General features: G+C 43.9%; 1 protein-coding gene across 1 annotated transcript; it reads right to left on the reverse strand.

Moving 5' to 3' along the window:
* Positions 1-268: 268 nt before the first annotated feature.
* LOC137522257 (protein kinase C theta type-like) lies at positions 269-6,569 on the reverse strand. Its single transcript, XM_068242286.1, has 5 exons — positions 6,542-6,569; positions 4,077-4,165; positions 3,730-3,885; positions 2,013-2,116; positions 269-967 (listed from the first exon to the last, which is right to left on the reverse strand). Exons 1-5 carry the CDS (start codon positions 6,567-6,569, stop codon positions 412-414), a joined length of 933 nt encoding a protein of 310 aa, XP_068098387.1. The 3' UTR covers positions 269-411.
* Between the last annotated feature and the right edge of the window lie 7,238 nt (positions 6,570-13,807).

A 13,807-nucleotide genomic window follows, 5' to 3' on the forward strand; every position in this document is an offset into this window, starting at 1 on the left:
CCCCAGATGCCCTGGGCCCATCACTGCAGTGTCAGTTGTCCCCCCTGATGGCTGCCCTGACACTGGTACTTCATTCCTCTTTGGGCAAAGACATGTAGGACCACAAGCGTGTCTGCTACTCCTTATTGGTGGGAGCTGCCCTTCCATTTGTTGTTGCTAAATTGTATCTTGTATACATTAAATTACAATCTCAGAATGTAATACAAAAAGACAAGTTACATTTTTTATTTCATTATTTTATTATAACTATGTAAATAGTATAATGCTGTTGCCCAAGTGAGTAGATGGTGGAAGCTGGTATGTGTCCCAAAACAACTCACCAACCCTCACTGGCAAATTATATACGACTTAAAGCGTTCAGCTTCTATCTGGCGGGACTTCTGTGCCTCAGATTTGTGATATCCAGCACAGTTATGGTCTCGCTTGGTTTTTCCTGTGGTAGTTCTGGAATGGGGGCTGCGCCTCTCCGGACTCCACAGCTTTCCAGTTTATGCGGCTGAGGAACGGCTCTTTCCTCAGGTTTTTCACCAGTTCTTTACGGTCTTTCTGTTTTTTGCACAGGAGCTTCTCTAGGAAGTCTTCCAGCGTGAGGTCCATCACCTCTGAGAAATCTGGTAAATCGTTACAAATGGAGCGTCTAACGGCAGATTCTTCATCATAACAATCCACCATGAATGGGTGTTTGTTGCATGCCATCTCACAAAGCACGACTCCCATAGAGAAGTAATCTATGGTGTGGCCGTAGTCCATCTCTAGGCACACCTCCGGGGCCATATAGTACACGGCCCATTCACGTGATCCTTTAATCGTGTCGTGCTGAAACACGTTTTGTGCTGCTAGGCCGAAGTCAGCGATCTTTATATTCCCGACTCCGTCCAGAAGGATGTTATTTGGCTTGATGTCTCGGTGGATTATACCCTTGGAGTGGATGTACTCCAGGCCGATGATCATCTGTGCAGCAAATAGTCTGATGGAAGAGAAATAAAATAATTATTAGCATAACATGTTCAATACACAAATAAAGCAGAAAGATGTATCCATGTGGCTAGGTGCACACATAGCAAAAACGCTAGCGTTGCGCAAACCGCTGCGTCTTATGCACCATGGGCCGCATAAAAAAAATGCATGGGTGTGCGTTTGTACTTTAGCATTTTTAAAATCGCTAGTTTTGTTGGATATTATGCATGAACGCATCAAAAACGCACATAATGAAAGTAAATTGAAACGCAATGTATTAAGTTATGTATGCGTTTTTGATGCTTTTTGTTTTAAAAAAATAAAGATATCTGATGTATTTCCGCTTCCTGTTGTCTTCTTAGTAATTTGCATAAATGGAAATATTAAACAGCATAAAATATGCATACAAATCTCACATGCGTTTTGTACCTGCAAACCGCAAATGCATTAAAACGCACGCAAAACGCTTGAAAAACGCATTTGCGTTAAAAATCGGAAACGCACCGAAAAATGCACACAACTTAAAATGAAAACATGACAAAATGCAGCCTTTTTTAACGTTATGTTGTGTGTGCACCCAGCCTTACTCATTCTAAAAAGATCTAATACAAATTTCAGTGTGTGTAAAATGACTTCTCCACAGTGATGTGATGTAAATAAAGCATTTTACCACAACCTTTTCTAATAAGGGTAATTTACAATATGGAATAGTTGTAACAGGAAGACTAGCAACACACACACACACACACACACACACACACACACACACACACACACACACACACACACACACATATCCTCTCCACAGTGGGTGGCCTCTGTGCTGCACACCTCCACATGGCTACTGGCTCCTCTTCCATGTCATGTGACAGGTATGCAGCATAATGCACAGCTGCTGTGAGGAGGGGAGTGGCACAAGAACAGGTAACATACGCTGCTCCCTGCACTGCTCTGCATATTGGGGATGGGGAGGTGGGACCCCATGGGCTACAGGGGCTTTTATTAACTCCCCAGAGGGGCAGTTGTTAGCTTTATAAAATAGCAGAGCAACTTACCTCAGGGTTGTTTGGTCAAAGCGCTCGTCAGCAACTTTTAGCCGTTCCATCAGTTCCAACAGTTCTCCCCCGCTCATGTACTCCATGGCAATGTAGAGGTAATCCTGTAAAAAAATGGCAGAACAGAAGACAGGTTAAGCATATTATACGGCTATTTTCTCTTTCTGAGGGGTTATATCAAAGACAGCACCAGCACATAAAGGAATGGAGCAGAGGTGATTTCCTTACATTTTTTTGAAAAACAGCTTAAAGGGAACCAGAGAGGAATGGAGCCTGGAAAATAGAAACAGCTTTTATACATACCTGGGGCTTCTTCCAGCCCCATAAGCCTGGATCGCTCCCACGCCGCCATCCTCCGCTTCCTGGAACCGCCGGTACCGGGCCCGTCACTTCCTGCGGACACGGCCAATTGTCCACATCACAGGGGCTCCCTCCATACCCGTAAGCATGAGGCTGCGCAGTAGGCAGCCTCATGCGTACTTGTATAGAGGGAGCTCCGTGTGATGCGGAGAATCGGCCGACTGGCCGACTCGTGGCAATGACGGGACCCGGTGGCGGCGGATCCAGGCAGCAGAGGACGGCGGCGGATCCAGGCAGCAGAGGACGGTGGCGTGGGAGCGATCCATGCGTATGGGGCTGGAGGAAGCCCCAGGTATGTATAAAAGCTGTTTTTTAACCCTGTCTGGTTCCCTTGAATAGTTGTAATTTTACATTGTGTTCATACAAACATTGAAAACGTTGTCTGTCAGCTAATCTTGATGGAGACTTCTCCCTCTAGTGGTGAGATGCAGCACTGCACCGAATAATATGTCTGAGCAGGTGTCCCATGTGCAATTATTATAACCAAGTCCAGATTTCTGTAAAGCAAATTTATACAAGAAGACGCAAACCATGCGGGATTGTGAGGTGTAAGACCGTAGCCAAAGTCCAAGAAATTTCAAAAGGTCCGCACACTCAGTCAGCTCAAATAAAGCTGTTTATTAACCATCAGGTATCAAATGAACTGACAGGAGGTTTTCGGGGCCACAGCGGGTCCCCTTTATCAAGGCATGTACAGAATAGTAACTGTTTGGTTGCAGTGCTGTACATGCCTTCATAAAGGGGACCTGCTGTGGCCCCGAAACATCACGTTGGTTTATTGAATGGACATTTGGCACCTGATTGGTTTAATGAACAGCTTTGTTTGAGCTGACGGAGTGTGCAGACCTTTTGGAATTTCTCAGATTTCTGTAAAGGCCACAGAGGCCCGGGCCTTGGGTGGCTCCCGCCTGAGGTGGCATGGCTGGACATGGAAGAGAGTTTTCTGCATATTGTAGAGGAGGCTGCAAATAGAATATGAAGGCTGCATGTGGGCAGCAACAAGTGGAAGAGGGAAGATGCCGCCTTAGGTGGCTGTACAAGAAAGAGAAGGGCTGCTGATCATAGAGGGGCTATAAGAAAGCTGGTCTAGTGCTGGAAAAAGTATAAATCTGGACTTGGTTATACCATTGCAGCACCAGGATAAAGGGGTCTCCTACTACACAAGGAGGGCATGTGCAGAGCTGGCACACCTCATGACAGGTATGTAAGTGCCAGCTGGGCATTTATGCTGGATAATCATCTGTTTTACAGAGTGCTGTCTTTATACATTTATCTCTATAAGCTCTTGGGGAATGGAAGGGATGCATGGGTACGGGATCTGGTGAGAGAGCTGATAGTAGAACGGAATAATACTTACCTCTGACTGGAATGTACCAAATAGCTGGGTGATGAAGGGACCCTTCCTAAGGGTCTCCAAGACCTGACATTCCCTGAAGATGAGCTCGGGGTCTTTCTTTTTGACCATTTTTATGGCCAGTTGTTGGTCACTGGCTAGATGGGAAGCAAGGTGAACCTGGAAGAGACAGAGAAGAAAACATATTGTTCTATAGATAAGATGGACCGTCACAATACAACAATGCTGCAGGCCGGGGGCTGCCTGTCTATATCTAGTTCCACTGAGACCAATAAAGATGACTATCTAAAGCCATATCTGGTCTGACATCCCCTCCCCCTCCCTCCAGGGAAATCTGTCCAATTACTCACCTTGCCAAATGCTCCCTCTCCAAGACGGTGATGGATCTTGAAGCTGTCCACAGTGAGTGGCGTCCTGATGGTCTGGATTCCACTCGGGCCTTGGAAAAGAAAGAGAAATCACATTAATATCATCATCTACTGAGATTTCCTATAAGCCAAAGCGTATACATAATCAAAGCTTATACATGATTGTAAAGGTAGCCCTACACTGGCAGATGTCTCGCTGAGATTAATAGGTAGTGAGAGATCTGCTTGTGCTCATCCACATCTTTCCTGCCGGGACCTTCTCACACTTATCTCCACTCCTCTATATGTCAGCCAGCATTCTCCCGCATGTGGCCTCTGTGAAATAGTGATGAACCTTCTACCCTAGAATTTCCCCTAAAGGAGAGGTCATGGAGAAATGTGATGGGCTGGTCATGTGATCACAGTGCATGGGCTGTGTTACCCGGGGATAACTTACCTAGGCCGCCACCTCCATTCTAAAGCTCACCATGCCGCTCTTCATCTTCCGGCACTTCCACCTCCTACACTGGAAGTCCTTCTGTAAAGGAAGTGTCAGAGGATGGAGAGCGACGTGGAGCACATCAGAAGGCAGGTGGCAGGCTAGGTGAGTTAGCCCTTGCTTACACTGCCCCACTCACTCCGGGACAATTATTTTTTTTTGTGTGAAATCAATTGGACCAATCATACAGCCTGATTGGGCCCATCACATTGCACAATTTGACCAGTCACATAGCACAATTAGACCAATCAGATAGGACCAATCAAATAGCAAAATTGGATCAATCAGTTTGGACCAATCAAATTGCATGATTGGGCTAATCAGATTGGACTAATAACATTGCACAATTGTATCAATCAGATTGGACCAGGCACATTGCATTATTGGACCAATCAGATTGGACCAATCACATTACATAATCAGACCAATCAGATAGGACCACTCACTTTGCACAATTGGACCAATCAGAGTGGCGCAATCAAATTCCACAACTGGATATATCAGATTGGACCGATCAAATTGCATGATTGGACCAATTACATTGCATGATTGGGCCAATCAGATTGGACCAATTACATTGCATGATTGGACTAACCACATTGCACAGTGAACCAATTAGCTTTAGGGCTGTACGGTTGGCGGCAATTGGATATATCAGATTGGACCGATCAAATTGCATGATTGGACCAATCAGATTGGACCAATTACATTGCATGATTGGACCAATCAGATTGGACCAATTACATTGCATGATTGGACTAACCACATTGCACAGTGGACCAATTAGCTTTAGGGCTGTACGGTTGGCGGTAGTTTGAAATTCTCCAATTAAAATCTATGAGACAAAGTTGGGTCTTTGGTGGGCTGGCCCAGGGGCATGGAGGGTGGAACCATTAAAAAAAAGTGCAAGTAAACCTAAACCGCTAAAGGCCAAAGATGTGCAAAGTTTCACAACTATCCTCCTAAAACTGTAGGAGAAAAAAAGTGTAGAAAATAGCTATATTTTTACTGGCTGGGTTTTTAGCCCCGCCCACTTTTGGGTATCCCAAATAAATGTCAAAATTTCCGCATCAAAGTCAATGAGGCGAGTGCAAAGCACACACAGACACACAGATGCTGGCTGGAAGTTATTACGAAATGATGAACCCCTTTTTGAAAGATGTGGTTTACAGTGTAGATTTTTATTAGAAAAATATTATTTACAATTATAATACAAATAAATAAAATAATTTGAACAATTAATCAGACCAATTGTAACAAAAAACAAGATCAAAGAAACAAGAAAAAACAATCAATTCTGCATATATATGTGCAAATAAACGCAGGACTTCTATGTCCAAAAACAACAAAATCAAGATAACATTATCATACAATATTAATCTGTTATGAAGACCTGAGCAGAAGAATGCTCAAACATACCACCGATTCAACCAACGAGACATGACTAAACAACACAGACCCAACACCTGAACATATGCAACAAATGACAATAACCAACACCACACAATACCTGACATCACCTAACAGCCTAGAATCATGACTTTGTACATGTAGAACACATTAAAACCACTTCCCTACCACAGGTTATTTCCCCTTAACAACAAGGTTAACCTGTTAGCGGGGGTTAAAGGACAACTGTAGGGATCGGGATATGGAGGCTGCCAAAGTTATTTCCTTTTAACAAATACCAGTTGCCTGGTAGCCCTGCTGGTCTATTTGGCTGCAGTAGTGTCTAAATCGCACACCAGAAGCAAGCATGCATCTAATCTTGTCAGATCTGACAATAATGTCAGAAACAACTGATCTGCTGCATGCTTGTTCATGGTCTATGACTAAAAGTATTAGAGCCGAGGAAGAGGATCAGCAGGATAGCCAGGAAACTGGTATGGCTTAAAAGGAAATAAATATGGCAGCCTCCACATACCTCTCCCTGCAGTTGTCCTTTAACTCACCTAGGCCGCCGCCTCACTCTCGGTGCGCTCCATGCCACTCTTCATCTTCTGACACTTTCATCTTCTAAACTGGAAGTCCTGCTGTACAGGCGGAAGTGTCAGAAGATGGAGAGCGACGCGGAGCGCATCAGAAGTGAGGCGCCGGGCTAGGTGGGTTAGCTGTTGCTTACATCCACACACACTCCGGGACGATTACTTTTTAGTGAAATCGATTGGATTAATCACATTGCACGATTGGACCGATCACATTGCACGATTGGACCAATCACTGCACAATCGGACCAATCATATTGCATGATTAAACCAATCAGATAGGACCAATTACATTGGACAATTAAACCAATCAGAGTGGACCAATCAAATTGCAAGTGTCTCAAGGAAATAACACACTATACTGAGCACAGGGCCAGTGCTTCCAGAGGGGAAAACAAGGCAATTTCTCAGGGCCCTAGAGCAGGCTAATGCCCCCCCAGGTCTATCCCCAAGATAATAGTGTCCACTCCCTCAGGGTCCTGTATTGATGGTCGGTGCACTATTAGGACCAGCAGACCTGTCTCCAACAGCTAACTTGTGCACTGGCCCTCGAAGAGGAATACACTAGCAGGAAATACAATGTAGCAGCCCTAATAAGGGCTTAGCTATTCAAGACAATGTGGTGGCAGCAAGAATGTGCACTGAGAGGACACAGAACACAGGCCTACCTAACTCTCTCCCTGTCAGCAACACACTGCCCCTGCTCTCACTAACACTGCAGCCACAGAAAGAGTCTATCAAGGCTGACTTCCTGGCATTTTTATAGGGGATTGTGGTCCAAAAGGGGGTGCAATCTGATTGGCCAGCGCACATGCACGGCACATGGGCAGACGTTAGGAAGAACATGAGGACAGGGAAGGGGGGGGGTGATCGAGTGTGTGCTGTGCACGGTGTGCGGGCGTGTACGCTCTGACCTGCGGTTGATGCTGCGGCGATGGTGACGAAAAGAGCGGGAGGTGAGGGGGGTTGTGAGGAGTGTAGCGACAGAGGCCTAGTGCCAATTATCGTAACGGGCCCAATGCCTATTAACAGATAATGATGTAATGCTTACCAGCTTCCTCTGCTGTATCAACATAAAGGGAGATATCCGACAACTGATATCCCGGCGCTGGATTCTCAGCTACTTCCTCCACCACATGACCGGAATCACCTGTGAACACATAGATAAAAACAATGATTAGCCTAGAATCATGACTTTATACATGTAGAACACATTAAAACCACTTCCCTACCACAGGTTATTTCCCCTTAACAACAAAGTTTACCTGTTAGCGGGGGTTAAAGGACAACTGTAGGGAGCGGGATATGGAGGCTGCCAAAGTTATTTCCTTTTAAACAATAGCAGCTGCCTGGTAGCCCTGCTGGTATATTTGGCTGCAGTAGTGTCTAAATCACACACCAGAAGCAAGCATGCAGGTAATCGTGTCAGATCTGACAATAATGTCAGAAACAACTGATCTGCTGCATGCTTGTTCATCGTCTATGGCTAAAAGTATTAGAGGCAGAGGATCAGCAGGATAAGCCAGGAAACTGGTATGGCTTAAAAGGAAATAAATATGGCAGCCTCCACATACCTCTCCCTGCAGTTGTCCTTTAACTCACCTAGGCCGCCGCCTCACTCTCGGTGCGCTCCATGCCACTCTTCATCTTCTGACACTTTCATCTAAACTGGAAGTCCTGCTGTACAGGCGGAAGTGTCAGAAGATGGAGAGCGACGCGGAGCGCATCAGAAGTGAGGCGCCGGGCTAGGTGGGTTAGCTGTTGCTTACATCCACACACACTCCGGGACGATTACTTTTTAGTGAAATCGAATAGACTAATTACATTGCACGATTGGACTAATCACATTGCACGATTGGACCAATCACTTTGCACAATCGGACCAATCATATTGCATGATTAAACCAATCAGATAGGACCAATTACATTGGACAATTAAACCAATCAGAGTGGACCAATCAAATTGCAAGTGTCTCAAGGAAATAACACACTATACTGAGCACAGGGCCAGTGCTTCCAGAGGGGAAAACAAGGCAATTTCTCAGGGCCCTAGAGCAGGCTGATGCCCCCCCAGGTCTATCCCCAAGATAATAGTGTCCACTCCCTCAGGGTCCTGTATTGATGCAGTACTTACAGTGAAGCACACTCACCTCTCCAGCCGACACGCCCCCTTCCTATGTTCTGCCGTTTCCATCCCCGAACACTGGCGCCTGCCCTATGTGACCCGCCAGCATGTACATACTCACATAGCATGCTGCCGGGTCAGAGACAACAGCCTCCAGTGTTAGGGGATGGTGACAGAAGGACACAGGAGAGGTCTGGCTACTGGAAAGGTGAGTGCACTGCTGCCATTCTGCATCAATACAGGGCCCTGGATGACCACTATTAGCTTGGAGGGGATACCTTGGGATGGGGCAATAAGCTGGCTCAGGGCCCTGGGGGACAACACTATCTGGGGTGTGGGGAGCAAAGGGAACAACTATTGCTGCATTGGAAAGTGTAGAAACATTATGTAATGTGCCTTGATAATAGCAATGAGTCAGCACTCATTATTGGTGTTCCTGCTGTACACTCATTGCTATAGATTCCTCAGTATTAACCTACATAGTTGAGATGTGTAATAACCAATAATGATGTAGTACTTACCAGCTTCTTCCTTCTCCTCCACATCCACAAGAGGAGAAGCATCAGACAGCTGATTTCCTGGCGCTGGAGCCCTAGCTACTTCCTCCACCACATGACCAGAAACATCAGCTTCTTTCTGCTCCTCCACATCCACACAAGGTGGAGCATCCGACAACTGGTATCCTGGCGCTGGATCCCCAGCTACTACCTCCACCACATGACCAGAATCACCTGTGAACACAAAGATAAAAAAATGATTAGCCTAGAATCATGACTTTGTACATGCAGCAAAATGCAACCTTTATTATCATCATTATTATTATTTATTGTATTTATAAAGCGCCAACATATTACACAGTGCTGGACAATTTATCTATATCTATATATATCTATATATATATATATAAAATCGGATGTGTGTGTATGTATGTCCGATTTGAACAAAACTTGGTATACCGATCCCTTACTACCTGGGATGATAATTTCTGGGGGTCTTGCGTCCCCCCTGCACACCTGGGCGGAGCTATAAACAGCAAATCAGATTTCAACCATTCATGTAAATGGAAGAAATGTACAAGGCTGCTATTCTCACAGAAATCAAGCCAGAATCCCCACACTTAGTCATTTGGTGACCGAGGTTAAAAATTCAGAAAAGGTGGGTGGAGCATAAAAAAGCCAATCACATTTCAGCCATCCATTTTAAATTGGAAAATGTAAACAGCAGCCATTGTTACACTGTTAATCACAGGTTTTTCAAACTTGGTACATTAAGCCAATTAGATTTTCTTGGTGGATAAACTTCTTACTTTCACACATTTTTGATGCAAGGAAAGAAAAGTTCACAGACTTGGTCATTGAGTGACTGTGTGTCAAGGTTACAAAAAGTGGGCGGAGGCAAAACTAATTTCACTGGGAAAATATAAACTGCAACCCTTCTTACACTCTGAATGGCAGAGTTCTTAAACTTTGCACAGTTGGTCACTGGGTGACTGGAATTCATATTCAGGAAAATGGATGCAGCCTACAACAGCCAATCAAAATTCACCTGTTGATTTTCAACACGAATATTTAAATTGCTGCCTTTCATACACTGTTAATAGCAGATGCCTCAAATCTGGTACAGTCGGTCACTAGGTGACTGGGGTTCAAATTCAGAAAGGGGTGGAGCCACAAACAGCCAACCATATTTATTTAATTTCAATGGGAATATACAAATTGTTGATACCAAGGACCCCAAAGGTCATAAACTTGGTAATTGAGTGACTATAGGTCAAGGTTAGAAAAAGTGGGCGGTGCCAACAACAAAATTTTTGACATTGGAAAATATACACTGCAACCATTCTTAGGCTCCCTGCACACTGCATGCAATTCCGATTCCAATTTTTAATCGTTTTTTTACATCCAATTCCGATTTTTAATCGTTACTGCATGCTGAGTTTTTTCCTCCCCTTTTGTTGATTTTATTCAGGGAAAATCGGAATTGCAAATCGGAAACGTAATCAGAATCGGAAAACTGATTTTCAGTGTGCAGGGACCCTTACTCTGTTAATGGCAGGGTTCTCAAACTTGACACAGTTTGCCACTACTATCTATTGATTTTCAAGAGGAATATTTACATTTCTTCCATTCTTACACTGTTAATAGCAGAGGCCTCAAATCTGGTACAGTCAGTCACTGGGAGAATGGGGTTTAAATTCTGAAAAGAGGGCGGGCCACAAACAGCCAATCAGATTTGTTTAATTTCAATGGGAAAATGCAACTTATTAATACCAAGGACCCCACAGCTCATAAAATTGGTCATTGAGTGACTGTATGTCAAGGTTAGAAAGAGTGGGCGGAGCAAAAAACAACTAACTTTTTACATGGGAAAATATAAACTGCAGCCATTCTTACACTGTTAATGGCAGGGTTCTCAAACTTGACACAGCTGGTCACTGGGTGACTGGGATTCATATTCAGAAAAGGGGGTGGAGTCTTAATCAGCCAATCAAAGTTCACCTATTGATTTTCAAGAGTAATATTGAAACTGCTGCCATTCTTACACTGTTAATGGCAGAGGCCTCTAACCTGCTACAGTCAAAGGGACTGGGGTTAAGATTCACTGAAGGAACAGAGCCACAAACAGCCAATCAGATTTCTTTGCTGAATAAACTGCTTCCATTCTCACAATTTTGATGCCAGGAACCCGAAAGCTCACAAACTTGGTCATTGAATAACTGTGTGTCAAGATTACAAAAACTGGGTAGAGTCAAAACAGATTTCCCTAGGAAAATGTAAACTGCAGCCCTTCTTCACTGTTAATGGCAGGGTTCTCAAACTTTGTACAGTTGGTTACTTGGTGACTGGGATTAATATTCAGAAATATGGGTGGAGCCTAAAAAAGCCAATGAAAATTCACATGTTGAGGGGAATATTAAAATTGCTGCCATTCTTACACTGTTAATGGCACAAGCCTCAAACCTGGTACAGTTAGCCATTGGGTCACTGGGGTTCAAATTCAGAAAAGGGTGCGAAGCCAGAAACAGCCAATCAGATTTGTTTCATTTTACGGGGAAAATACAAATTATTGATGCAAAGGACCTCAAAGATCACAAACTTGGTCATTCAGTGCTTAATCATGCAGAGGTATAGCGTTTTATTGCATTTTTATTGCGTCTTTAATGTGGTTTTTTTTCTAAACCAAGTCTGATGATGTATTTCTGCTTCCTGTTGACTTCCTAGTGATGAGCCAGAGAGGACACCGAAAAGGTGTTTTTATACCGGTCACATTCCCAAAAAATTGCATAAAATGCATATCGAAAACGCAAACAAAACGCACAAAAATGCACTTGTGACTCATATGTGGGAAACACAAACACAGTAAAACGCAAGCAAAATACAAGTGTGAAACGCATCTGCGAACCGCAAATGCACTCAAAATGCACTTCATTATGACAAAAAATGCAGAAACACATATGCAGCAAAACGCAACCTTTCACGCAACGCCTAGTGCGTTCCCAGCCTGCATCTTCTGACACTTTCGCCTTTACAGCCGTAGTGTGCCCCTGCTAACTCTGGGATGATTTCATTTTTTGTGAAATAGATTGAACCAATCAGATTGGACAAATCACATTGCACAATTGGACCAATCAGACTGGACTAGTCACCTTAATGGTGGCCACTAATGATCCAATCTTTTTTGTCCACTCTTACCAAATCTATGTAGTAGCAGGTAAACTGAGTGTGAATATATTGAATGGATACTTTAGGCACTCCCTTACATTACATATAAGTGGTAAGATTGGATGAAAAAGATTGGATCATTCATCGCCACCATTAGATCAATTGGGCAACCTTTTTACGCAATGCTAGCATTTCTTCCTAGTGTGTTCCTACCCAGAGAGCAGCATAATGGGAGGCGGCGGCCTCATCAGAAGGGAGGCGGTAACCTAAGGGATTTAACCCTTGTTTACACTCCATGATAAGGTTCTTTTTGACCTCTACATTGCTTTCAATTCATGGTTCCACATTCCAGGCCAATTTTTTTTATCTATTTGTTCACATATAACATATACCAAACTCACAGAAATACTTAGGATCTTTTATCTCTTTATAATTATACAAAAATGATCATAGCAGCAGTTGCTTGCGAATTTTCGCCAACATTTTTTCGCATCAAAAAAATAATTTTCGAGAATAGATTTTTCACAAAAATTAGCTTCTATTTTCACGTTTTCCATGAAAACGTGAAAACGATATTCTTACCACGAAAATTTAAAAAATGTATATTTTACCATGAAAAATGCCACAACGCAGCAAAACTATATTTTTACCGCAACAATTTTAACAGTGAAAACCTGAAAAAATCAATACTGATTGGTGAAACAGCACGAAAACCACAAAAAATAACTGAACACTTTGTCAATGGAATTTCACTCGATAATCAAATTATTTTTGCAAATTGTATGCGAAGAAAATATTGGCATTTTCGCTCATCACTGCACAGCATCACTGGGGCGGGGGAAGGTGGGATCCCTGGTTGGCCTTCTATAAATTTGGCATCATAAAAGTTTACATTAGATTTTTGATAAGTAGGGACTGGGAAATGAGAATCTGATCACAGCTTATCACTTCTTTGTAAATAGACCCCTAATGTATATAGTCCTTACCTGCAGCAGCAGCAGTAGCTCTAGACCGACGGGCTTTGCAGCAGCAAAGTCTGCCAAAAAAAGCTCTGACACGGCCCACAAATCTGCTAAATCTACAGAGCTTCAGATGATGCTAGCTCCGCATGCTGCTGCTGCCCTGCTGGTCTCTGTCTCCTGTAGTGACGGCGTCACTGTAGGAGACAGAGACCAGCAGGGCAGCAGCAGGGCCGGCCTTAGGTTTCACAGCGCCCTGAGCGTAACCAGATTTTGGTGCCCCCCCCCATTCATCCTGCACGCACGCGCGCACAGTTCGAATCCCGGCCAGGGCACTATCTGCAAGGCGTTTGTATGTTCTCCCAGTGTCTATGTGGGTTTCCTCCGGGCACTCCGGTTTCCTCCCACATCCCAAAAACATACAGATACGTTAATTGGCTTCCCCCTAAAAAATTGTCCCTAGACTATGATACATGCTCTACACAATACATACATACACATATG

This window comes from Hyperolius riggenbachi, chromosome 6, assembly GCF_040937935.1.
Source record: "Hyperolius riggenbachi isolate aHypRig1 chromosome 6, aHypRig1.pri, whole genome shotgun sequence".
Lineage (NCBI taxonomy): Eukaryota > Metazoa > Chordata > Amphibia > Anura > Hyperoliidae > Hyperolius > Hyperolius riggenbachi.

Bases quoted from the DNA above. Each gene is read 5' to 3' on its own strand.
- LOC137522257 (XM_068242286.1), bottom strand. From the start codon at position 6,569: ATGAAGAGTGGCATGGAGCGCACCGAGA. The intron at 4,166-6,541 runs GTGAGGCGGCGG...TTCTTTTCCAAG, and splicing joins TGGCATGGAGCGCACCGAGA to GCCCGAGTGGAATCCAGACC. The intron at 3,886-4,076 runs GTGAGTAATTGG...TGTCTCTTCCAG, and splicing joins GAGAGGGAGCATTTGGCAAG to GTTCACCTTGCTTCCCATCT.